The sequence below is a fragment of the Physcomitrium patens genome, chromosome 2 (assembly GCF_059467195.1).
Source record: "Physcomitrium patens ecotype Gransden chromosome 2, ASM5946719v1, whole genome shotgun sequence".
Lineage (NCBI taxonomy): Eukaryota > Viridiplantae > Streptophyta > Bryopsida > Funariales > Funariaceae > Physcomitrium > Physcomitrium patens.
The window spans coordinates 1,156,312-1,180,601 of record NC_143411.1 but is presented as its reverse complement, the minus strand read 5'-3'; the positions used below and the strand labels follow the sequence as shown (position 1 = coordinate 1,180,601).

General features: G+C 38.8%; 2 protein-coding genes and 6 non-coding genes across 9 annotated transcripts; 4 read left to right on the top strand and 4 right to left on the bottom strand.

Annotated features, from left to right (window-relative positions):
- Positions 1-255: 255 nt before the first annotated feature.
- On the bottom strand, positions 256-370 carry LOC149989621 (U5 spliceosomal RNA). Its single transcript, XR_016501902.1, has one exon. It is a non-coding gene; the product is annotated as a U5 spliceosomal RNA (small nuclear RNA).
- Positions 371-1,479: 1,109 nt separating this feature from the next.
- LOC112279227 (U2 spliceosomal RNA) lies at positions 1,480-1,673 on the bottom strand. Its single transcript, XR_002968929.1, has one exon. It is a non-coding gene; the product is annotated as a U2 spliceosomal RNA (small nuclear RNA).
- A 969-nt stretch (positions 1,674-2,642) lies between these two features.
- On the top strand, positions 2,643-2,802 carry LOC112279220 (U1 spliceosomal RNA). The gene has a single exon (XR_002968923.1). It is a non-coding gene; the product is annotated as a U1 spliceosomal RNA (small nuclear RNA).
- Positions 2,803-3,148: 346 nt separating this feature from the next.
- Positions 3,149-3,286, top strand: LOC112279228 (U4 spliceosomal RNA). The gene has a single exon (XR_002968930.2). It is a non-coding gene; the product is annotated as a U4 spliceosomal RNA (small nuclear RNA).
- A 459-nt stretch (positions 3,287-3,745) lies between these two features.
- TRNAG-UCC (transfer RNA glycine (anticodon UCC)) lies at positions 3,746-3,817 on the top strand. The gene has a single exon. It is a non-coding gene; the product is annotated as a tRNA-Gly (tRNA).
- A 275-nt stretch (positions 3,818-4,092) lies between these two features.
- Positions 4,093-4,207, bottom strand: LOC112279230 (U5 spliceosomal RNA). Its single transcript, XR_002968932.2, has one exon. It is a non-coding gene; the product is annotated as a U5 spliceosomal RNA (small nuclear RNA).
- Positions 4,208-5,128: 921 nt separating this feature from the next.
- On the top strand, positions 5,129-7,733 carry LOC112279090 (uncharacterized). 2 transcript variants are annotated; one of them, XM_024513200.3, is made up of 4 exons: positions 5,129-5,835; positions 6,177-6,329; positions 6,562-6,740; positions 6,988-7,733. In XM_024513200.3, the coding sequence occupies exons 1-4, from the start codon at positions 5,590-5,592 to the stop codon at positions 7,082-7,084; spliced, it is 675 nt and encodes a 224-aa protein (XP_024368968.1). In that variant the 5' UTR covers positions 5,129-5,589; the 3' UTR covers positions 7,085-7,733. The 2 variants fall into 2 exon arrangements, with proteins under 2 accessions (XP_024368968.1, XP_024368966.1); XM_024513198.3 differs by having other exon boundaries at positions 5,151-5,835; positions 6,162-6,329.
- A 9,384-nt stretch (positions 7,734-17,117) lies between these two features.
- LOC112278956 (large ribosomal subunit protein uL30y) lies at positions 17,118-18,821 on the bottom strand. Its single transcript, XM_024512906.3, has 4 exons — positions 18,574-18,821; positions 17,890-17,987; positions 17,630-17,767; positions 17,118-17,516 (listed from the first exon to the last, which is right to left on the bottom strand). The coding sequence occupies exons 1-4, from the start codon at positions 18,751-18,753 to the stop codon at positions 17,198-17,200; spliced, it is 735 nt and encodes a 244-aa protein (XP_024368674.1). The 5' UTR covers positions 18,754-18,821; the 3' UTR covers positions 17,118-17,197.
- Positions 18,822-24,290: the final 5,469 nt, after the last annotated feature.

The window sequence follows — 24,290 nt, the reverse complement described above, 5'->3', positions numbered from 1 at the left end:
ACACGCACACGCGCGCGCCCCCCTTTTCTCGCGGCATGTTATGTTATTTTTATGCTGACGGATGATGTGTGGCCCGGCGCCAGCCCCTCCGCGGACCGCGAGTCGCTGCTTCTCTCCCACTCTCGGGTGTCTCGGGTGTGGCAGGAGCCACACTTCTCCAACCCACCCACGGAAACAAGCCATGCGGAGGCCCCTGTCCTTGTTCAATCCTGTCCGTAAAATCCAGACAATCCGAATTCGTGCTTCCAGTTGGTGGGCCCCGCGAACGGGGCAGTCCAAAAACTCTCCCTATGCCGGTCGTTGCGCCCAGCGCACGGTATTCTTTAGTAAAAGGCGAAAGAATAGTTCGCTCTGTGCTGAGCGCCCGGCTCCATGCCTCCCCCGTCCACACACCCACGCCCTTCTACGCGTGCCCTGCCCCTCCCTGCACCCAACCGTATGGGTCCGACGCATGCCCTGCCCCTCCTCCGCCCACTAACCCGACGTGCAATCTGCATCCTCCTTCAGATCCACTCAAATCCATGGATCGATGGATGGACACAATTCTAAGAAACAGGCAAGTGAAGAGAGAAGGGGAAATCTCGAATTTTCAAGCTGTGTTCTTTCAAACAAACAGATCATCATCATCATCATCATCATCATCGTCATCAAGACCATGACAACGGCAACAGGCTATGAGAAAAAGAAAACACAATGAAACAAATCAATCGACCAATTCCGAGCATACACTGGTACATAGAAATAAGCAGAGTGACATTTGTGATAAAGAACCAAAACGTGTATTTCGAAAAACACAATAATAACAACATCAACAATAAACAAAATCAGGTTTTCATACATATATATATATATATAAAAACAAACACAAACACACAGCAAAACATGAAAACAGATCAAAATACCAAAATGTAACCAAATTTGGTTACATTCATATTGCTGGACATTTTGTGTTTATTATTATTCATTCCTTTATTTGTTTCCTCTTACTGCTTCTTCTTTTTCTTCTCCGTCTGTGTTTTGTTTTGATTCTTGGTTTTGTTATGTTTTTGTTTTGATTCGTTGATTCGTTCATCCATCCATTCATTCATTCATGCTTGCATGATGTGTGTTTGTAGAACCCGGGCACGGCGTTAGTGGGGACCCACCTCGTGCTGAACAGCGTCCAGGGCTGTGGGATGGGCTGGCGTGGGTTAGCGGGGCGCGGGGGGAACACAAGGCGACGGGACGACGGAGCCGCGTGTGGCTGACGAGGTGGCCTCCGCGGGGTGGGGAGGCGGCGTCCAGCCCCAACCCCAACTCCAACTCCAGATCGAGCATCACCAGCACGTGCACCAGCGGAGCGTGATGAGGCTGGTTGGCTCTTCCGCCCATCCCCACTGCCGACGTTTGGGGTCCACTCGCGCGCACACTGTTTCCTGTTTCGCTATTTGCATTGTGGTCGGGGGGGGGGGGGGGGGGCCTCCGGGGAACGGAGGGGAGATGGGCTGCGCCGGCCGAGGAGGTAGTGCAAGACCAAGGCGACGCGCGCCGGCCCGAGCAGCAAGCTGCCGGATGGGCCCGCACCCGAGATAAATTAGATTAATATCGTGAGGCTCGATGAGCCTCGTATCAGATATTAAACTGATAAGAACAGATACTACACTTGATCTTAGCCAAAAGGCCGAGAAAGGTATGCCTCATCCTCCCCGCCCCGCCCCCCTTCTACCCCCACCTCCGCCCTCCCTCCTGCACACGCTATGGGGCATTCACCCCCTGCCTCCCTCACCTCCTTGCCCCACCCACCCACCCACTGCCACTTCAACATGTCCACACACTCGCTACACCACCAAATCAAGCCCCCGCCCTCCGAATCACCATCGTCCCCAGGCTCTCTTGCATGTTGCAACCACACAACACCAAAACAACCATGCTGAATACCCTGATCTTCTTCGTTTCAAGACTGTAAAGGGTGGGGGGCTCTACCTGTGCTGCTACTCATGGTCAAACAAAATACCCCAAAAATTATGGGAAACCGTGGCATTTAGTTACCTAGGGAATATTCATGTGAGTGAGTGCGGTAGAGTGTCTATGTATATGTACATGCAAAACGTACACACAAATCAATAGAGAGAAAGAAAAATAAAACATGTGAGATAATGATCGTTTTGTTGATCTTTCACTTTTTTTTTTTTTTTTTTTTTTTTTTTTTTTTTGTTTGTTTGTTTGTTTGTTTGTTTGTTTGTTTTGTCTATAGGTTTATGTTATGGGTTTCTTTTTTCTTTTTTTAGAAATAGATAAAACTTTTGCAAGTTCAAGGGTGGGTTGTGGGGTGCAGATGTGAAGGCTGCAGCGCAAGAACTGTGGAATAGCATGAGGATTGACATGTTGTAAGATGTAGCGTTGGCATAGGTGGGGGGGGAGGGGGAAATGTTTTGAGTCCAGGGGCATGGATGTGTTGGATGGGATGGCATTTGGAATTGATTGATTGATTGATTTGTGACTGTATGTGTGAGTGAGAAATGGAGGATGGAGGCGTGCAGTGGGCGAAGCATGGTGAGGGGCGGAGGGAGCAGGAGAGCGAGGGTGGGTGAGAATGTCCCACAGGGGTTGGAGCGGCGGGGTAAGGGTGGGTGGTAGAAGGGTGCGGAGGAGCGATGCGGAGGGCACTTACCTGGGCGGGGTCGATCCATGATCAGGAAGGTGGATGGCCTAGAGGAGCCCGGCCCATTGCACTGACGGGGCGGGCGGCTCTAGTATCTCTCTACGGAGGGCATACACGTCGTAATTTGTGGCAGTGGGGGCTCGCGTTCGCGCGGCCCCCGCCTAAAGCGGAAACCGAAACCGGAGGACACTAGGTGTGGGTGTGTTTTTAATTTGGCGGTCGTGAGTGTACGGGAAAACCCCCGCATTTTCTGATGGCTGCTGCATACATTCGCTCCGATTGATTGATGAAGTGAGTGAGCGCAACAATGAATCGCGCGCCGCTGACGCTCTGCCACAACAGGGAGAGTCCCTCCACGCGCACCTGCGCCTGGACAAGTCACTTGCGCCGCCCACCCGATCGATGGTCCAGTGAACGCTCCCGGCAGCTGCTGTGGCCGTGAGCGATGGGAGGAGACGAGCCCCCGGGGGAGGTACATGGCAGGGGGGAGGAGGGAAGGGGGACGGCATCTTTGCGCTTGGGGTAATGACGCAGTTCGTGAGGCAAACCCGAGACGCGTCAATTGCTGGTTGAAAACTATTTCCAAACCCCCCCTGCGGTGTCCGCGAGGGCGCCCCCAGAATTTCTGGAAGGTCTGGCGTAGGCCAGGACCTCACAACGCACAAACCCCAAACAAACAGGATGGCTCGGAGTGTGCACAGCCCTGTGTCGCTCTCGCCTCGGATCTGTGGTTGCGCCGGCAGTGGCAGAGCGGCGGTGGGACCGTGGCAGAGCGCACTCCAGGGGAGCCTCGGAGTGCAGGTGCCACACAGCTCGGTGCCAGCACGACCGGCGAGTCCGAGGCTGGAGTTCGGCGAGGTGTGCCCGAACGGGGGAGGACTGCGCAAACTCAGCGAGTAAGTGTGCGCACCTCTCTTGGAAGAAAGAGACGCTGAGGCGTCGACTTTTGCGTGGGGAGACGGTGCACGAGATGCCGCCAACGGGAGGGCCCGTCGGGATCAGCAGCCAAGTAGACGACGCCGTGAGCGCGCAGCCGTGCGGGTGGAACCGGGCGTGGGGGTGGTCCGGGTTTGCGGCCGTCGGCGGATGGCGGATGGCGGATGGGCGTTTGTAGTCCAACGGTTAGGATAATTGCCTTCCAAGCAATGGACCCGGGTTCGACTCCCGGCAAACGCACGCACTCAAATCCAAGAAACACACGCACACGCGCGCGCCCCCCTTTTCTCGCGGCATGTTATGTTATTTTTATGCTGACGGATGATGTGTGGCCCGGCGCCAGCCCCTCCGCGGACCGCGAGTCGCTGCTTCTCTCCCACTCTCGGGTGTCTCGGGTGTGGCAGGAGCCACACTTCTCCAACCCACCCACGGAAACAAGCCATGCGGAGGCCCCTGTCCTTGTTCAATCCTGTCCGTAAAATCCAGACAATCCGAATTCGTGCTTCCAGTTGGTGGGCCCCGCGAACGGGGCAGTCCAAAAACTCTCCCTATGCCGGTCGTTGCGCCCAGCGCACGGTATTCTTTAGTAAAAGGCGAAAGAATAGTTCGCTCTGTGCTGAGCGCCCGGCTCCATCCCTCCCCCGTCCACACACCCACGCCCTTCTACGCGTGCCCTGCCCCTCCCTGCACCCAACCGTATGGGTCCGACGCATGCCCTGCCCCTCCCTGCACCCAACCGTATGGGTCCGACGCATGCCCTGCCCCTCCTCCGCCCACTAACCCGACGTGCAATCTGCATCCTCCTTCAGATCCACTCAAATCCATGGATCGATGGATGGACACAATTCTAAGAAACAGGCAAGTGAAGAGAGAAGGGGAAATCTCGAATTTTCAAGCTGTGTTCTTTCAAACAAACAGATCATCATCATCATCGTCACCAGAAAAATGCTCATATATATTTAAAAAATGATATATGGACCCATACAAAATTAATTAAAAAACATGGTCTAAGTTTAGTAACAATAAATGTGTCACATGGAATAATGTATACAGTATACTATACAAACATACTTTTAAGAGTATAAAATTACTTTACAATTGGAACAGAAATTAGATGGTTATAGACATCTTTAATAAAGAAACAAACCAACCAGAATGAATACAAAATAAATCACATGCCAACAAATGATACCAAATACTAAATTGGATTAACTACAAACATAAAATAAACTAACTAGGATAGGTATAGGAATAACCCAATGTAGTTTAATATCTATACTGTTTAAAAATAAAAATCACAAATAGCACCTGTACTGCCGTTGATCTAGGAAATGGGATAAGCACTTCAATGTAATCTACATCCCTACTTGTGTCAAAAAACAAGAATAAAAAAAAATAACAAACATGATAACAAGTCGTGCCTGGGTTTCCTTAATTCATGTAGTTTACAATTAAATCGCAGATCCTTCCCATACCCGCATGGCGTCAAACTGTTGATACCCGGCACCTGCAACTCCCGCTCACGATGCGGGACGGGTTATTGTTGCCCGTGCTAATTTCGACACCTAACTCGGTGAATTCGAACCCGGAATTTGATTCCACGCAAGGCTTCACTACCGATGGCTTGTGATGCTCTGGAATGGTGACGATGTGTGTGAGTTAGAAGTTATCGGAAACGGAATCGACAGTGTTGTTGCTGCTCAATATTGTTGACACACGGCGATGAGCTTTGAAGTGTCTGGAACCCAGAAAGGATTGGAGCTGATAGTTATTCAAATTTGGACTTGTCGCTGGGATCTTACAGTCGGAGATTTTGCTGATGAATCTCGGAGCCTGAAAGGGCTGATGAATCCAGACTTTCGTGCTGGGATTTGAGAAGAAGTTTGATATAGTTGTGGTGTGGTTGCGTGTTGAGGAGTTTTCGGACGCGACTGGAGATTCGTGTTGCAGAATTAGGGTTTTTTTTATTAGAGTTGTGGATTGTCTTACGCTGTGGGAGGTGGAATCTTAGTATGGAGAACGAGGGGCAAGTGGAAAGATATTCCTCGAGGGCTCGAAGAGCGGGGCACGCCTCCTCTTCTGCTCGTCCTCAAGGAAGTGTGTCTCCAATTAGGGGTGACACACGTGGTTTCCAGGATTTCTGCGGCGATGTGAAACGCAAATTGAAAGAATTCTATACATTTGATTTGATGCCCGAGATCTTTACCATCAAGTTTCGGCAACAGGTTGAAGGACTTAAATTGGGTGCCAATTTTGAGGTGAATGGACCTAACCCGTTTCGATGAAGTACAATAGACGTCAGCGTATCTGCAAGTCTATTCCGCAACTGCTTCAATTGCTTCCACTTAGCGCCAAAGACGTTGGGAAGAGAGTAAATTTGCTGACATTTGAAGTGATGATGTGGCGTTCACAATATGCGAGTGTGTGTTCGCTTTCAGATGAAGAAGGTGTTATTGTTTTGAAACACACTGTGGTTTGAGGACCAGCCATGGAAGGGACATTATTCTTAGTGTTTGGGGGATGAATATCCGCTCATGTAATTGGAGAATCATTTGTGTCACTGAAGGATAATGGTTGTCGTCAGTTTGGTGGTATGCAGGTCAATGGATATAGCACTAACGATTGTCACACCAAGCTTGTCGTCAAGCCGGCTTCTGAAAATAACTACTGGAAAGTCATCTGTGAACCGGAACAGAAGGAGATACGGGTCCTGACGAAGAAGATACCCCTTGGTTCAATTTTGCATCTCCAGGTACTTCAAATGTCCTTTGTTTATCGTTGTTTTCCTTTTTATTGGGATCAGGCTTTATTGGACAACCATAATATTAGGAAGTGTTATAACCATGGGGCGCTTACTTTGATACATATTCTTGAAATCTTCGTTCTCTTGTGGCGCACATTTTAGCTTGTGAGATAGATTGCATCGGATCCGCTCATTATCTCACCAGACCCTTTCTTCACACGGTCCTAACATGTGTAAGCAGTTTGGGATTGGTCATGATTTCATCAGAAAATCCACCAATTGGAATTGGAAGGTAACATCAACATTTGGCTTGTCTGGTCCCCTACCTGAAGTTCGCCAGAAGACCTTGCTGCCAATATTCCCCGGATTCGATATTAATGTCGGCTGGAATGCTCAGTATGAACATCCAGACCTTCATGGGTATGTGAGCTCATCTTCCACTCTTTATTTCCGCGTCGCTGCGCTTGTTTACTACCTCTGTCCACAAACTTGTTGTCCTCAAAACTTGCACTTACGCTTGTTTTCTATGGAAGATTTCCTTCAGATCTCCAGAGTCAGATGCTTTTGTTCGTATTCTCTGCTGTCTCAAACAACAGAGCAGTGGACATGCCTTATTTAACTTCCTCAGTATAGATTTCTTACGAGGGATGTTTGTGTGCTTCTGCAGAGCAAGTGGCACAGGGGAGCCTCCCATTGAGGTGAACTATGGCCGCCTGCATGCCAAGATCGAAAGGGTGGCTGCTGTCTATACCCATTACGGCTGAACCATTCACCTGAAGCTTTCTTTGAAGAATTGTAACATTTCAAATTACATGCCGCCTTAATTAAAATTCAAAGAAGCTCCCTATCATTGGCATCGGAGTTCCTTACGGTGGTGATGGTCCTTCCTTCTGGATTGTATTAGCTCCTAGGTTTTACATTTTCCCGTCTCTCAAACAATGTACAGACGAATTTCGTTAGATTTGTAGTGCTTGGGCTCCAACTAAGTTCAAAGATGAGGATTGCTGCTCTGGTTCAGGAATACGTTCCTGCTCGCAATAGCCCAAGCTGTCCTCCTGAGAATATACCTCTAACAAGTGATGATCCAACTTGTGATATTCAATATCAGATTCATAACTATCTGTTGTGGTACAAGTATTTTTTACACAGAATGGCAACGCCATCGTTTGAAGAAGAGGGTCCTGCTGATACAACTGGGTTTACCAGTGGAATAGGACGCCGAGTCAATTGGGTAGCATTGCTGCAAATTTCCATCGTCAACGTGGTTTAAGTGACGAACTCCTCTCCCTTTAAATGAAATAACTCACTAGATTTTTCTCCTCACCTAAAGCAGGTGGAGATTGAGCACATTCTGCTCTCTTCTTGGATATTACTTCGTAACCGAGTAAGGAAACGCCCTCTATTATTTTTCTTTTTTTTTTCTTTTTTTTTCGTGTTTGAAAGATGTTTTGTGTAATTGGTTCATTCAATCTATTTCGCTAGTTTATATTAAAAAAGCCTTGGCATTTAGGAATGGAATAGAGCTTTTCATTATATAGTTATGAAGTAGTCGGAGTTTTAAATATTGATGCCTGGTGCTCGTTCAGAGATTATGTGTATCATTTGAAGCCAAAACAAGGTGTTTATTGCATCAGATAAATTGAGTGAAGCATTTGTGTGAAACAATGTGTTTATTGCATCATTTTTAATACTTTATAAAATCAATTATAATGTATAATTGCTTTATTAACCTTATTATAAATAAATGTAATAAATTGACAATTTTAATAAATCAATTTGATATTTGTGAAGTAGAGAAACATTGCTTATAGAGTTAAGATTAAAAATTAAATTTTTGGCATATGTTTATAAATAAGTTTTTATATTAACTACAATATTATTTATAACTAAAGTAATACCCAAGTTTTACAAGAAATGATTTTAAAATGAAAATGTTTGCAAAGAAAAAAGTAACTAGATCTCGAGTAATAATTAAATTTTTTGTTGATTTAAGATATCAAAGTTACAAAAGTTCTTTAAGTCTTTATACCATGCTTTGATGTTTTTATTTTTATAGAATACTTCGAATTTGGATACAAAATGTAACATTGTATAATATTAAGTATATGAGAAAACAATTATATTATGCTACAAATTTGATGGCTTTTTTTTCTTTTTTTTGTTATTTTTTCATATAATATTTCTATTTTAATAAAAATTTGATGCATATTTTGAATTCTTTAGATTTAGATAAAAGGTATTATTAAATATTAATTTTAAATGACTTATCTATTTAATAAAATATATCTTATTTTAATAAAATTATCTTATAAAATTAGTATTTTTAATATTTACAATAGTAATTATGTTAATCTATTATATTTAGATATATGTAATAGTGATTTATTAGAAGTTAATAAATATTAGTAGCTATCACACTACTTAAAAAATTGTTGAGAAATCATAAACTATTGTGTATTTTATGTTTGATATAAAAGAATTATACTATTCATATTTTATAAAAGAAAGTTGAATTTAATTTGATATTTCTCTCTTACACAACTTGGAAAAGATTATACATTACAACATCAAATTGTACATCTTTTCAAATAAAGTAAATCAAAGATAGTTATTAAAAAAACCTTATGTGCAAGAATGTTTATTTGCCATTTCTTTTATATCATATTTTTTAAAAAAATATTTATTTTTATAATGAAATAAACTTCTGAAATTAAGATATGTTTTATAAAGTAAAAATATAATTTTTACATTGTTACTTATATCATTAAAAAAACTAATATGTTTCATTTTTTATTACTATGTTCTAAATTACATGTAAGAAGTTATATATATTAAATTTTATTCCAAAAATAAATATATTATAAAAAAATAAAATTAGTAACCTTCAAAATATCAAATTTAATAAATATTGGGTTCAATTCTAGGACTTGTTAGATATAAGGTATAAAAGTTGTATTGAAGAACAAACGCTTTGAAGACACAACACTTAGCATCAGCAAGGTTGTACACAAAGAGAGTATGGAATAAGATGTCTCTTACTTCCAATACCCATTACTTATAGGTAGTAGTTGCTACCCTAAAAAATAACTTCCACTCTTTGATTTTTACACATGTGGCCCTAAGATCCTTTTGGCATCTCACGAGCCTCGAAGGTATCCTATGATACATACTAATAACTCATACTTAGTCTTTGGATATTCCCTTGTTAATACTTTATCCTTTTGACTTTGACTCTTGGTCCATGACTTTGTCCTATATCCATTGGATGCCCTTACCATATACCAAGAGTCAAACCTTTGACCACTAGCAACTTACCTAAGTTAATATCCTCTATAAGGTAATTTATTCTACTTTTACTTTAACACTCCCACTTTGCTATTGGTCAAATGGCTTTTAATCCTAATGCCTTTGTCCACATGTGGTGTCTATCTTTTACTAATGCCTTTGTCAACAAATCAGCAAGCATTTCTTCCATTGCATAATACTTCATATCAATCACTCTCATTTCAATCTTCTCTCTTATAAAGTGATGTTGAATGTCAATGTGCTTGGTCCTTGAATGATGCTTTGGATTCTTTGCAAATACAAGGCATCCTTGATTGTCACACTCCATTGGAGTTGCTTCCATTTGCACATCTCCAATCTCCTCTAAAAGTTGTCTCAACCATATTGCCTCCATTGCACCATGGCTTGCTGCCATGTACTCCGCCTCCATTGTTGACTTTGCAATGGTTGGTTGTCTCTTGCAATTCCATGAAATTGCTCCCACTCCAACAAAGAATATATAGCCCGTTGTTGACCTTGTATCATTTGTATCTCCAGTCTAATCCGCATCACAATAACCATACAAACTGATGTTATCACCTCCAAGGCATAATTTGAAGTTCAAAGTGCCTTTTAAGTACGTCATGATCATTTTGATGGTTGCCCAATGGATTGGTCCAGCCTTTGACATGTGTTGACTCATAACACTCATCGCATATACAAGATCTACCCTTGTGCCAACCATTACATACATAAGTGAGTTCACTGCTGCATTGTATGGAACACCTTGCATTTGACCTTCAATTTCAGCAAACTCTTCATCCGTGAGCTTCATCAACTTCAAGTTTGCCTCCAATGGTGTTCAAATAGGCTTACACTCCTCCATGTTGAATCGTTTCAACACTTCTTCAATGTACTTGCTTTGGGTCATTGTAATGGTCTTCTTAGCACGATCTCTTACAAACTTCACTCCTAAACAATAGTGAAGCTCTCCCAAATCACTCATTTCATACTCCTTTTCTAACTTTGCCTTCAACTAATCCATCATCTTCAATGTATTGGTTAAGATGATCAAATCATCAACATAGAGGATGACAATCAATATGAACCTATTTCATTGCATCACATATAAAGAATAATCAGCCCCACTCCTTACAAATCCTTCATTCACAAAGAATGTATCAATGCATTGGTACCATGTCCTTGGTGATTGCTTTAGCCCATACAGAGATTTCTTCAACTTACAAACAAGGTGTTGTTTGCCTTCTTCAACAAATCCTTGAGGTTGCTCCATGTAGATGTCTTCTTCTAAACTTCCATTCAAAAAAGCCGTCTTCACATCCATTTCATGCATCTGCAAGTTCATTGCTACCCCAATTGCCACAGTGATTCTAATGGTGGTGAATTTGGCCACGGGAGCAAATGTCTCATTGAAATCCACATCAGCAACTTGTGAATAGTTTTTCGCAAGCAATCTTGTCTTATACCTCACAACATTACCCATTGCATCCCTCTTTGTTCTAAACACCTACTTACAACCAATTGAAGCTCGATTTGATGGAAGTTGAGTCAATTCCCATGTTCCATTGTCCATGAGTGATTTGTACTCTTCTTCTATAGCATTCTCTCACTTCAATGCATACTTGGACTTCATTGCATCATATAAATTCAATGGATTAGCAAGAAATGCAACATTGGCATGTTCTTCACTTACTTGAGGAAAGATGTGGTCCTTCCACCATTCACCACGTGGTTTTCTTTCTCTCAAAAGATATCTCCTTTCATTTGAAGAAGACCCTTCTTCTTGAATTCTATCCTTCTTCTTCCTCAATGCTTATCTTTTCTCACTCAAAGGTTGATATTCTTCATCATCATCATCACCTTCAATATCTTTATTGTCTTCATTGTTGGTTCTAGCAATTGAAGGTACACTATGATTTACCTTCTTTGGCACTTGATCTTAACTTCTATTTCCTGCATCTTCATTATCAGTATCATCTTCTTCTTCTTTCTTTGTTGAACTTGAAGATGTGTCCACAAACACACCTTCACTCCCACTTGGACACTCTTCCAAGTGCTCAAAAATACTCTTATGATCCAAAAACTCTACATCATGACTTTTGATGATCTTCTTGGTTTCTAAATACATTAGCCTATATGCTTTGGTACCTTCACAATATCCAACAAATATACATTTTGTACCTTTTGCATCAAGTTTGGACCTCACACAATCTGTTATCTTTGCATAAGTAATGCATTTAAAAATCCTCATGTGTGAAACACAAGGTTTCTTCCCACTCTAAGCTTCTTGTGGAGTCATTGATGTAAGTGCACTTATTGGGCACCTATTCCTTGTGTACACCGCATTTACCATAGCTTCTGCCGAATATTCAAGCCCAAGGTTTTGTGTATGAAGTATACTCCTTGCCATCTCCACAATGGTCCGATTTGCTCTTTCAACAACTCGATTTTGTTGTGGAGTATAAGGAGTAGAGGTTTGTCTTGCAATACCTTGAATCTTTATGAATTCATCAAAATGCTTTCACATATATTCACCTCCATTGTTCGTTCTCAACACTTTGATCTTGCACTCACATTGTTTGTCTACAAGAGCCTTAAACTCCTTAAACCTTGAGAAACATTCACTTTTAGCTTTAATGATGTAAATCCTCACCTTTCTTAAAAAATCATTTATGAATGTGACAAAGTACCTTGCTTCTCCAATTGATGGTGTCTTCATTGGTCCAAAAACATCAGAGTGCACAATCTCCAATAATTTTGTTGCACGTGTTGCAACTCCACTTAGAAATGAAGCCTTTTGTTGTTTGCCTTATATACATCCTTCACAAGCAAGTGTCATGGCATTGTGGCTGAATTGACCAAGATCCAAGCCACTTACCATGGATTGGAGCTTCTTCATGCATTTGGCATTCAAATGACCAAGTCGTTGATGCCAAATTCCAAACTTGTCTTGATCTTGTGGAAAATCAGCAAATGTAGCCACTTCAATTCCATTCACTTTCTTGCAATTGATGAAGTAGAGATTTCCATCTCTAAGGCCTTTGGCAACATGTTGGCCATCTAATGTCTTGACAAAATATCCATTCATATCAAATTGAACCTTATAACCATGTGATATAAGTTTGTTCACCGAAAGGAGGTTCTTTTTTATTTTTGGAACATGTAAAACTTCCTTCAATGTGATCCTCTTGATTTGGTCCTTCACAACAATCTCCACCACAATGGAGCCAATTCCAATGGCTTACACCATGCCATTGTCTCCCAACCACACTTTTGTTGCTAGAATTTCTTCATAAGTGTTAAATGAACACTTGTATGGTGTCATGTGCTTATTAGCACCTAAATCTATAATCCACTTCGAAATAGAAGCCATGGAGGCTCCTTCCCTTGCCATGAAAGCATATTCATGTCCACCAAAACTATCACTAGCATTGTTTGCATTCTCTCTATCTCTTTTTTTGGCCTTGTAGCAATTTCTAGCAAAATGATCTAGTTTTCTACAAATATAGTAATTCTTCATATTACTTTTTGAATCATCACATTGGTGAAAATAGCTACCTTTGCCTTGTCTTGAAAATAGAGCCGAATCATTACTTACAAGCTCATTTTCTTTCTTCTTGGTCACTTCATCGGCAAGTCTTAACGTGACATAGTTCATGGTAAGCTCCTTCATATTAATAGACTCCAATGCCACAATGAGGTAGTTGTAGGATTCAGAAAGGTTCATGAGCAATGTCAACACAATGTCCTTATGATCAACTAATTTGTCAACAACTGCTAATTGGTTAGCAAGTGCTTTTAGCTTGTTAACATGAGTCATGATGTCATCTCCTTCTTCCATCTTTATTATCAAGAACTTCCTTCTTGTCCAAAGGATGTTGGCAAGGTATCTACTTTCATAGATGTTGCAAAGAGTCTTCCATGCTTTCGCTGATCATTACAAGCTATAACAAGTGAAAAAGTTGGCATCATCAAGGTTTATTGCAATCATCCCAAAAGCCTTCCTTTCATGACGTTTGTACTCCTTCTTCACCTTGATATCATCATTGTCACTTGGAGGGTCTTCACTTTCATCAACAATGTCTCAAAGGTCCAATGAAGCCAACAAAAGTTTCATTTTTTTCTTCCAATGGTAAAAGTTGTCACCTCTAAACTTTTCAATCATTCTTAAGCTCTCACCTTCACTTGAAGCCATGTCTAAGAAAGGGATGTGTGAAAGAAAATCAAAAAAAGAGAAGATAGAACTCTCAAAATCAACAAGAAGGTATTACTGCCTTAGAAATCCAAAATACCCTCTTTGTAATTATACAAGTGATTTCATTCTTGTATCACTCTCAACTTCACATGTAAGACTTCTCACAAGTCTTATACTCTATCTAAACCTCTTGCATAAGCTTTGCCACTCTTCAATCACCCCTCTAACCACACAAAACACTTCTTGTAATAGTAGGAGAATCTCTTATGAAGTTAAATATATGAAAGCACAAAGTTAGAGCACCAATGATGAAACTCAGCAAAGAAATATAATACTCAAGTTCTAAAACATCATTAAATGGAGTCTAAAAACAACCAAGACTATCAATGTACTTAACAACAAGTAAGAGCAAAAACTACATCAACAACTAGATGCATAAAAAGGGTTAGAAGAGAGCAAACTCAAACTTCAGCAACAACCATAAGATCTATTCCTCACAACAAGAAAGACTTCAAAGTACATCAAAACTCACAAGTAAAGGTGAGTGGGCCCATAATCTATTGAAGAACAAGCACTTTGAAGACACAACACTTAGGATCAGCAAGGTTGCACACAAAGAGAGTATGGAATAAGATGTCTCTCACTTCCAATACCCATTACTTATAGGTAGTGGTTGTTGCCCTAAAAAACAACTTCGACTCTTTGACTTTTACACATGTGGCCCTAAGATCCTTTTGGCATCTCACGAGCCTCGAGGATATCCTATGACACATACTAATGACTCATACTTAGTCTTTGGATATTCTCTTGTTAATACTTTATCCTTTTGACTTTGACTCTTGGTCCATGACTTCGTCATATATCCATTGGATGCCCTTACTATATACTAAGAGTCAAACCTTTGACCACTAGCAACTTACCTAAGTTAATATCTTCTATAAGGTAACTTATTCTACTTTTACTTTAATAAGTTGAGCAACTAATTATAGGGCTTTTTTGTAGTATAGTTAAAACTTAAGAATCTATTTTTTACAAGAGGTTTTTTTGTGCACATTATATACAAAAATAACTGTTACTTTGGCATTGGTAAATATTTAGCAATAATTACTTTTAATCTTTATTTAAATATTGGTAAATATTGAGCAATCTTGTTAATATATAAAAATACCAAGATTAGATTTATTTTTTATTTTTTATTTTTTTTAAGATTCTTTAATGGCACAAATATATTTTTAATCTAACCACTTTAATTAACTTTTTTACTTCAAAACTATGCGTTTAGTAAGAAAAAAATCTTTCAAACTATATTTTTAATATTGACCATCTAAAATTATTTAAATTATACATAATATTATATTAAAAAATATAACTATTTTTTTCTATTCAAGTGCTAACTTGTTGCCACCATGGCTCTGTAATAACAACAATATTATTCAACATAGGCAAAGCTACACAATGACATTTACAAATTATTGCAATTATGTTTACAATGCAACATGTGCAAAGTTATACAATTGAATATGGATTCATATTGGATTTAATTCAAAAATTTAATATAAGAAAAATGCATGTACTTAAAAAGATACCATAAATTAAAGAAGGTAGCTTTCACAATGCAGTATATTTACAAAATGATTGAATTAAATTTTATTTAAGAATATTTTAAAAAATGACTATACATGAATTTAGATTTAAAAGTCAGTTATGATCATAATATTTGAGATAGATGTGATAGTCTATCTATCTGTCTCACTTTTGCATACTTTTATATAATCTCATATTCATCAAGAGTGATTACAGCTTAACAATTCTTAATACAATTCCATAATTCTATCATTCCTTTTGAAGGGGTCTCATATTGATTCAAACAACAATGAATTGGCCTCAAATGTTTGATTAGATTGTGGCGTGGAGATTGGAACAGCCACTTGAGAAGAAAAAATCTTTTTGAATTCAACCACAAAGTCACAAGTTTTTCAACATATGCTTCGGATCATTATTGTGTTGGATAACCACATTTTTGAAATTCAAATTGTATACATGCAATGAGATTTGTCCACTCACATTCTAAAATCTCCTTGTACAACTATTGATCCATTGTTATCTCCATTTTGCACATCATGCCAAGGCCTACTATAATGATACAACTCTATATCATCACTCCTACACCTCAATAATTCACTGGCTTATATACTCCTTCAGCACTAAAAGACTATATCACAAATCCAACACCAGCTATGACTATCAAAGCAAAACCAATTCACTTTTTTTTCATCATAAAATACCAACATTAGAACTTTTTTATATTCAACTCTCTCAAATGTTACTTAAAAAGTTGTGCAATGAAATTCTAGAATACTTGCAAATTATATACAATCCTTCTGATACTCAAACCCCTCTTCAGCCTTGCTGGAGCATATAACAATAACCATGCTCTCAACCAATCACAAAAACCCAATTTAATAAGCCACTTAATGCTAAAGTACGTTGTTCGTGGTTTTAACTGTGATCAGTATAACTGATCCGATGCTCAATTGTAACTGTCACCACTGTCATTCCAAATTCTCAGAAAGGAGCCTGTGAAGGTCAAATTCATTCCACTTCAACAGCGAAAGTTGCAGTCAGCTAGAGCTAATTGTACTTAAAAGCTACCAGCAGTGATAATGGGTTTGGCAAGGCATATTAGTTGAAACGCAATATCCGAGAAACATGTGTTAACACATCGAAGTGATGATCGAAAAAATTGTGGTCGGAGGTTACAGTACATTGGGATTTAGTGCCGACCACTCTCGATTACCTCACGGTAAATGCTATACTGTAGATGTCATTCTTCAGCTTTCGATGTTTCAGGGTTTGTAAATTGCTTATCTACAAATTCAAATTCATCAAGGCGATTACGATTCGTAAATCAGCGAAACTAGTGTTAATACGTAGAAAATGACTGTCATGAAACTCTATAATTTTGTTTGAAAAGAAACGAATTCGTTGAAAAACTGGTGAATGTAATCACAAACTACCAAGTAAACTTCGTCATTCACATATTACAGAACTTTCATACACATTCTACAAATGCCTTGATATACCCTCTTTCCGACGACTGTCCGACTTTCTACTACATCCGGACGACATTGGACACACAATTCGGATCAATGTGGGCATTGTGCGGTAAACGTACTGAGGTTATTTATGTTCTGGATCTTCTCTTCCCAATGCAGTCTGCGAATAGTGTGAGACTGTTCGTTAATTCAGCACATACAGTATTGAAAAGGAATCATGAATAGCGAAAAAGCATGTGAATACTACGGGACAAATAGGAATCGAATTCAAACATTGTGTGTTGCGGGAATGTTTACTAGATAACAATGACCTCCAATTACAGGCGACGTGGACCATAGATCTAGTTCATCTGGCGAACAAGATTGTTCAACTTGGCCTCCCTGTTGCCAGCGTCACCGTGTTCCACGTAGTGATTTCTCTTCTTCGTGAGACCACCAAGAGGGGCGCTCAGCTTGAAGGGCCACAAGAAGTTGTTCGCCTCCTTAAAGTGGGGGCCAACAGTGTAGATCTCGTGAATGAGATCCTCAATGCAAATGATACCGAACTTTCCAAGAGCCTGCTCAATTACGCTGTTGTCCGTCAAGGCAGTGCGGCATTTGTCCTGCTTGCCGTATCCGCGCTTGTAGATCAACTCCCGAACGGTTTTCAGGTTGGGGTACCTGGAAAATGATAAGGGTTAGTAACTATCGTTGCAATCAATTGTGGAGATGATAATACATTTCCATTACTTTTCTCGTGACAAACCAGAAGACTGGTGATTTTTCCAACTCACCCGTACGTCACGTATGGCTCAACCCTGCGCAACATGTTCACGGTGGCCTTGTTCACCTTCATGAACACGCCATTGAAGATCTGCCTCAGTCTTAATAGCTGCATGATCTTCCTGACCTTCGGGTGCATGTCATTGATACTGGATCAACAATAACACTAGTTAGAAGTGTTTTACGCTAGATTTCGCTGAAGAACCAATGGCTCTCAGGGGGAAGCGAATTAAAATTGAGCACAAAAGAAGTTCGTTTAACGAGGTCCTACCCACGGATACGGATGACAAACATAAGCTTAGGCTCTGGCTCGACATAGAATCCACCCTTCAGCTTAGCCTCCCTCTTCAAATTGATCAAATCCTTTTCCTGCAGAGAGTATGGACATAATTAGAGAAGTCCATAATCAAACATCATAGCCAACAGCTCAATTGTCGTATGAACAGATTAACGCACACAAAAAAACTACGCTCTATTTTATATCGCACACGAACCCTTAATTACGATAGACCTGTTATCATTGTCAAATGTCTTTGGCACTCCGTAATCTCTGAAGGAAAACAGTCTGCGGAATGGCAACTAAGCTAGAATAACCTCTACAACCCAATAGTGTTCACATGCCTCTGATCCACAAAAACTTTACCTCGACAGGCTACCTCGGAAGAAAACGCATCAGATTCTCGGGTACATGTACTACGCGTTTAGCATCAAGCAAACCTCCCATTGTGGACCCTTCGATGAAGACATCCAAGAAGACCCGTTGAACGAAGACCACTCCACACATATTGGTCTAAACCCGTTGGCACGAGAATAGCCACAAAGCCTTAAAGCCCTCCACTGACTGGGAAAGGAAGCAAAGGGTCGTACAGAAAAAAAACCTAAGTGATCGGTTGTGCACCCAAACCCTAGCGGCCAGGTTTATATAAAATGAAACCTCGAAAAGAATAATCCTTACCTGTTTCTCGTACTCCTCCTGGTACTGCTGAGCACGCTTGAAGATTAGCGTACGGTTCTTAGCGTTCCGGGTCTTAGCAGCGGCAAGCTCCGCAGACTTGGCCGCGGTCCACTGCTCGTCCCTCTTGCGCTTCTTGAGGAGAGACTCGGGCACAACGGACGGGGCTGCCTCCGCACTCATGGCTGCTGAGCTAAAGGAGAGATCACAGACTGGGAGGCTGGCCTCCGAAGCAGCAGAGAATCGAGCGAAGGCTGCAAAAGGACGAGCAACGAGCAAGTGCTGTGACTTACCCTGGTCTACGAAGCCCGATGTCCGAAACCCTAATCCATCATCCTAGGGTCTCAATCTTTCCGGGCCGATGCACGGTCTCGATGATCCCACTTCGGGAACGCGTCTTCGCGTTCCATGTTTCAGATCTCACCCACTCCATTCTTGTTCTCCATTTGTTGTTCCCACTGAATAAATTGAATAATCACCGCAAAACCATTTCAATACGTATAAAAAAAACATTAAATTAGCACAAGACGTGTTTTCTGTAGCATGCCAAAATTCAATTTCTTTTTAGTGGCCCTGTAAGATAAAACCTCTAATGTTTACTTAAGTATAATTGAGATTGAATAACTTTGTTTTCTAATCATTTGTATGACCACTATTGCTTTAAAATCTAAATTATTGTGAGAAAAATAAAATTAAATGATTATTATTTTATAAAAAATTAAATTCTTAACATGATTATTTCTTTTAAATTTTATAATATATATATATATATATATATATATATATACGATTTTCTTTATAAAGTTATGATATAAAATGCTATTTTACAAGTCTTAATTATCTCCATGATGGGCATATTCTAATGTCTTATATTTAGTTTTTTTATGTTTTATTTTCATTTTTTCTTCTTTTAAATAATAATATCAAGACAATAAGTTTGTTTACTATTTTAAAACCCTCTTATAAAGATTTTAAAGAGATGTAGGGATAAATACCTCATAGTAGAGTGCATCATGTTTAGTATGTAATTAAGTAACTTTTCATTTCATTATTTTTAGAAGATTTTTGGGTTCTTGTCCACATATACAAAAGTTGCAAATATAAATGCAATAATCGATTATTATTAGAACAACAAAAGCATGTACTTGTTTATGGATTTATACATACTAATTTTTATTTATGCATATGCTTCTGTGTATCATGTAGGATTTTTGGACTAATATAATATATACATTAATAAAACAAGATAATATTTATTATTATTACCAAACAAAAAATTGAACATCATTAAATAATTAATGATTTATATTTTATATTTACAATGTAGAATTTTCAAAGACATGTAAATTTTATTTAAAATTAAATAATATATTAAATACAAGAAAATGTTAAAATGATCTAGAATTTTGTTAAATTGACCCACATGTCTAAATCATCATTGTACCCCCATTCTCCGTTCCCTCGTTCCCATTCCCCAGTTCTCCTAGCCTGGTCCCCAGTTCCTCTCTCCAACCCCGACCCCCAAGCCCGAACACCCCCATCCCCCGTCCTTGTTTAGGCGACATCACTGCATGGAATTCATGGACTGGAATTTGTGATTATGTGTTTTTCTTTGCACAGCTTTCTAGGTTGGATTTGCTCGTGGTAGGTGTTGCCGCTCCTTTGTCGTTGGACTTCAGCGCACGGCAATGGTTGTAAGAGCTGCCGCGGCAGATCTAGATGGGTGAACAGAGAGTGTTGTGATTGTGTTGCTTTTAGCTCATTTCAGTTCATAGATACACTGTAAATTTTGGGGGGAAAGGTTAAGATTGCAGTCGACAACTGCATGCATTTCAGCAAAACCTGGTTCCGCAAATGCGACTCACCTAGGAGCTCATTACCCGTTGTTTTTTCCGCGAAACGGATTCGAACTTTGCAGCCAGTTGCGTGATTTGATACAGTCTCGTCCATTCGGCATACATCCTTAGATAAAGCTTTTTCAGGCGGTTCGAATTTCGACACCAATGACTTATCGCCTAGCCCATCCCTAAAGCCCTCATCTTCTGCTGTGATTTATGAAGACGACACGTTCCTGGCGCCGCTACTGTCTGCAGGGATCAGAGCAGGAAATCAGCTCATGGAATATATAACGGCGGCGAGGATTTCGTTAGCTCTCAACCGAACCCAGTGCCTTCCTCCCTTTTTCACGAGACCGTCAAAGCACAAGGGTAACTACCTCTTTCAATTTCTGCACTGCATTCCAGCAATTTGTTTCTTTATCATATGGGCAAGTGTGAGCAATATGAGTCCTAACTTGATCGGATGATAACAGGAATATCTGGAAGGGCCAAGGGTGGAATGATGTGCGAAGACAGGGACAATGTATCAGCGGCAACAGTGGGAGATTGGAGTCCAACGAGGCAGAACGTTGCGGCTCTCTACAAGCTGGCTCCTGAAGGCCAGCAGAGCCTCTCTCTCGCGGTTCACGAGGGTGGCATTCTTTGAGCATTGCTTAAAACAATGCCATCATACACTCGATACAAATGTGCATCTGAGGCCGTCCTTGGAACCCACAGTGCGGGGTTGGGCCAACAATGAATATGCAAATGTGAACGTCTCTTTTGGTCTACTTTTGTGAATTTTGCTTCACTATCACTACCCTCTGCCCGTTACAAGCTGTTGACGTGCTTGAGTTGGTACCCAGGAGTCTTGGAACATGAATTTGGAGTTCCACAAATAGCAATCGCTGAAGGATAACAGTGACACCTTCGACATCGATGACCACCGTTGTGTTGGCGTATCTGCTTTGTTTCCTGCATTGCGATGGAGACGAGCGCAAAAAAATTCCTCCTACCACAAGCAAATCCAACCCAGTAACCTGTGCAAAGAAAAACACACGATCACAAATTCCAGTCCATGAATTCCATTCAGTGACGTTGACGAAACGACGACGGGGGGTGGGAAGTCGGGGCTGGAGACAGGAATTGGGGACTAGGATGGGGGAACGGGGGGAACGGGGGTAGGGGAAAGATTTTGTTACTTGTGAAATTTAAAAAATTATATCTTTACTTTTCAAAAAGATAAGCATTATGTTTTAAAAACTATTGAGTGAAAACATGTTGTTTACTTACAATTTTTACAATCATTATTTGATTTATATATGTCATACAAATAATTTTTAAAAAATACATATATCTTAAAATTCTATGATTTGTACAAAAATACTTAATTTTTTATTATATACATACATAAATTAGATTATTATATAAAAAAATTAAATTTTGTGTTAAATATAAACATCATAATTTTGTGTTAAATGTGGACATCATAATTTAGTATTAAATGCATACATAAATTAGTTTTAGACATATTAGATTTTACCCATTAACTTGTATATTTATTTTTAATTAATGAAATATAAATCTAATTTTAACATACACCTCATTAATAAAATAGAATTTCTATTTGAAATACAATTATATATATATATATATATATATCGAGAAAAAATTGCTAAAGCCACATCTTCAAATTGTTAAAGACATATTCCAAAAGGTATTGTGGTTGCTTGCATTACAATTCCTTTTGAAATCAAATTTCAGAATTCTTTTTAGGATACTTTGGAGAAGGTGAGCTAGTATAGTAACTCATATTTGAATAGAAGAAGCATTGGAAACAAGGATTTAGTATGTATGCATAAGTAGAGAGTAACAGGGGGAGAGCAAGACTAGATGTAAGTAAAGAGTAGCAAGATAGAGTTAGAGTAGACACAAGTAGAGAGGGATAGGAGATGAGAGCAACAAGGGAGATTATTTGAAGAATAGGAATTGAGGGAAGAAATCACAATAATAAAAAAAGAGGGTGATTAAATACAACTATTTTACTCATGGATTTTTAAAAGAGATAATCAGATATTCATATCTTCAATAACTACTTAGACTATTGACATTTTACGACAATCTTATATTGAAGTATGCACAATTAAACAATTCAAAGATATAAGAGATTACTTTGCCCTTACTTATATATTAAGCCAAACCTACTATGCTAACACATCCATTGTACCAACCTCAATTCATGAATTTTTTTTAAATTGAGCCATGTTAAACCATTTTGAAGTCAAGTTTTGAGATATTGGCTATTCTATTTCCTTGACAATTACTATTCTAAACAATATGGTAATAAAACACAATACCTCAAAAAAAAACTTTAATAAAATAATTGTTGATATAATTATTCTTGTTCATCACATGTTTATAAATATTATTAATATTTAGATCTATAAAGCTTAGGTATTAGGATAAAGATCCACTTATTGCCAACACAAGTAGTTTATTTGTTGTATTTTTTTTGTACTTGTACCAATATATATTGTTATTTAATTATGTTAATATTTTAATAAAGTATTATTCTTTAATATAGGTTATTTTTTCATGGTATTTAAGGAAGAGGTTTTCTATGTTGATTCAAGTTCTTCATGTTGTTTATTTGATAAACCATTATTTCTTCTTATTATTATAATTGCTAATTATCTCTTACAAAATAAATCATTTTGATATATCATTTTTTCATCTTTTTATAGAATATAATTATAAATACATTGAAATATGTTTGCTCTAAAGAAATAATGTTAACTGGACCAAAGAATTATAAGCATTAGACAATTATATTACAAAGCATCTTTAAAAGAGAGGATCTATGGGACTTTATAGAACCAATACCTTTTAGAACACCAACAACTATAGATTTGAAGAAAGAAAAAATCAATGACCTAAGGAAATAAATAGAGCTTCCAAACATCACAAATTTAAATCAAAGAAAGAAAATACAAGCTAAAGCCATACTCTAGTTGTCCATTTCTCCAAATCTATGCCACAACATCATAGATATGACCAACCTGAGAGAAGCTTGGAATATATTAAGTGCCATATTTTAAACCAATACAATCTCAAATACCTTGATGGTGCTGAATTAGTGGAAGTATTTATAAATAATTGAAAAATAGAATGTGTCAACGTTAATGTAATACATAAATAATTTTTTTAAGTATTTCAAGGCAATAAATCAATAATAGTCATAAGAAGTGATTATTCATTGCATTTTCAATTACCTTCTCCATCACTTTGAAAAACTAATATTTTAGATATTCTTTAAAAAAACCATACGTATACTATAATAAGTCTAAAATAGAATATACATAATTGAAACAAATTCAACATTACAAAAATTGACAAAATTCTTTGATAAAATTGTCTTAATAAAAATATAAAATTTCTATAATCAACATCACTATAGAACCAATGGATGACATAAAGTGTGATTCATTGGTACTCCATGAAGAAGATACTAAAACTGACATAGATCTAGTAGACTTCAATGATTATATTTAAAATAATCATTAAGATAATATAATAGTCCATTTATATGTACAAGGTGTAGCAAACATAGACATACATCTTGATTTTGTAGAGCTCTTGAATCTTTGCCATATCAATCTAGAGCTACCAATTATATAAGAAAAAACCATAGAAACTCATAATTGGCACCCAACCTTCAAATAAATCTAACAAAAAAAACGTATTAGTGATTATTATTCACCAAAAAACTTCTCAAATCTGCCTAATAATAAAATTATATTAAAAGTTCAAGAATTATTTTTAGACACAAAAGCTGAAGAAAAAAAGTGTATTATAAATTCATATACTTTTGAACATTTTTGAGCAAGTATTCAATGTTTAGAA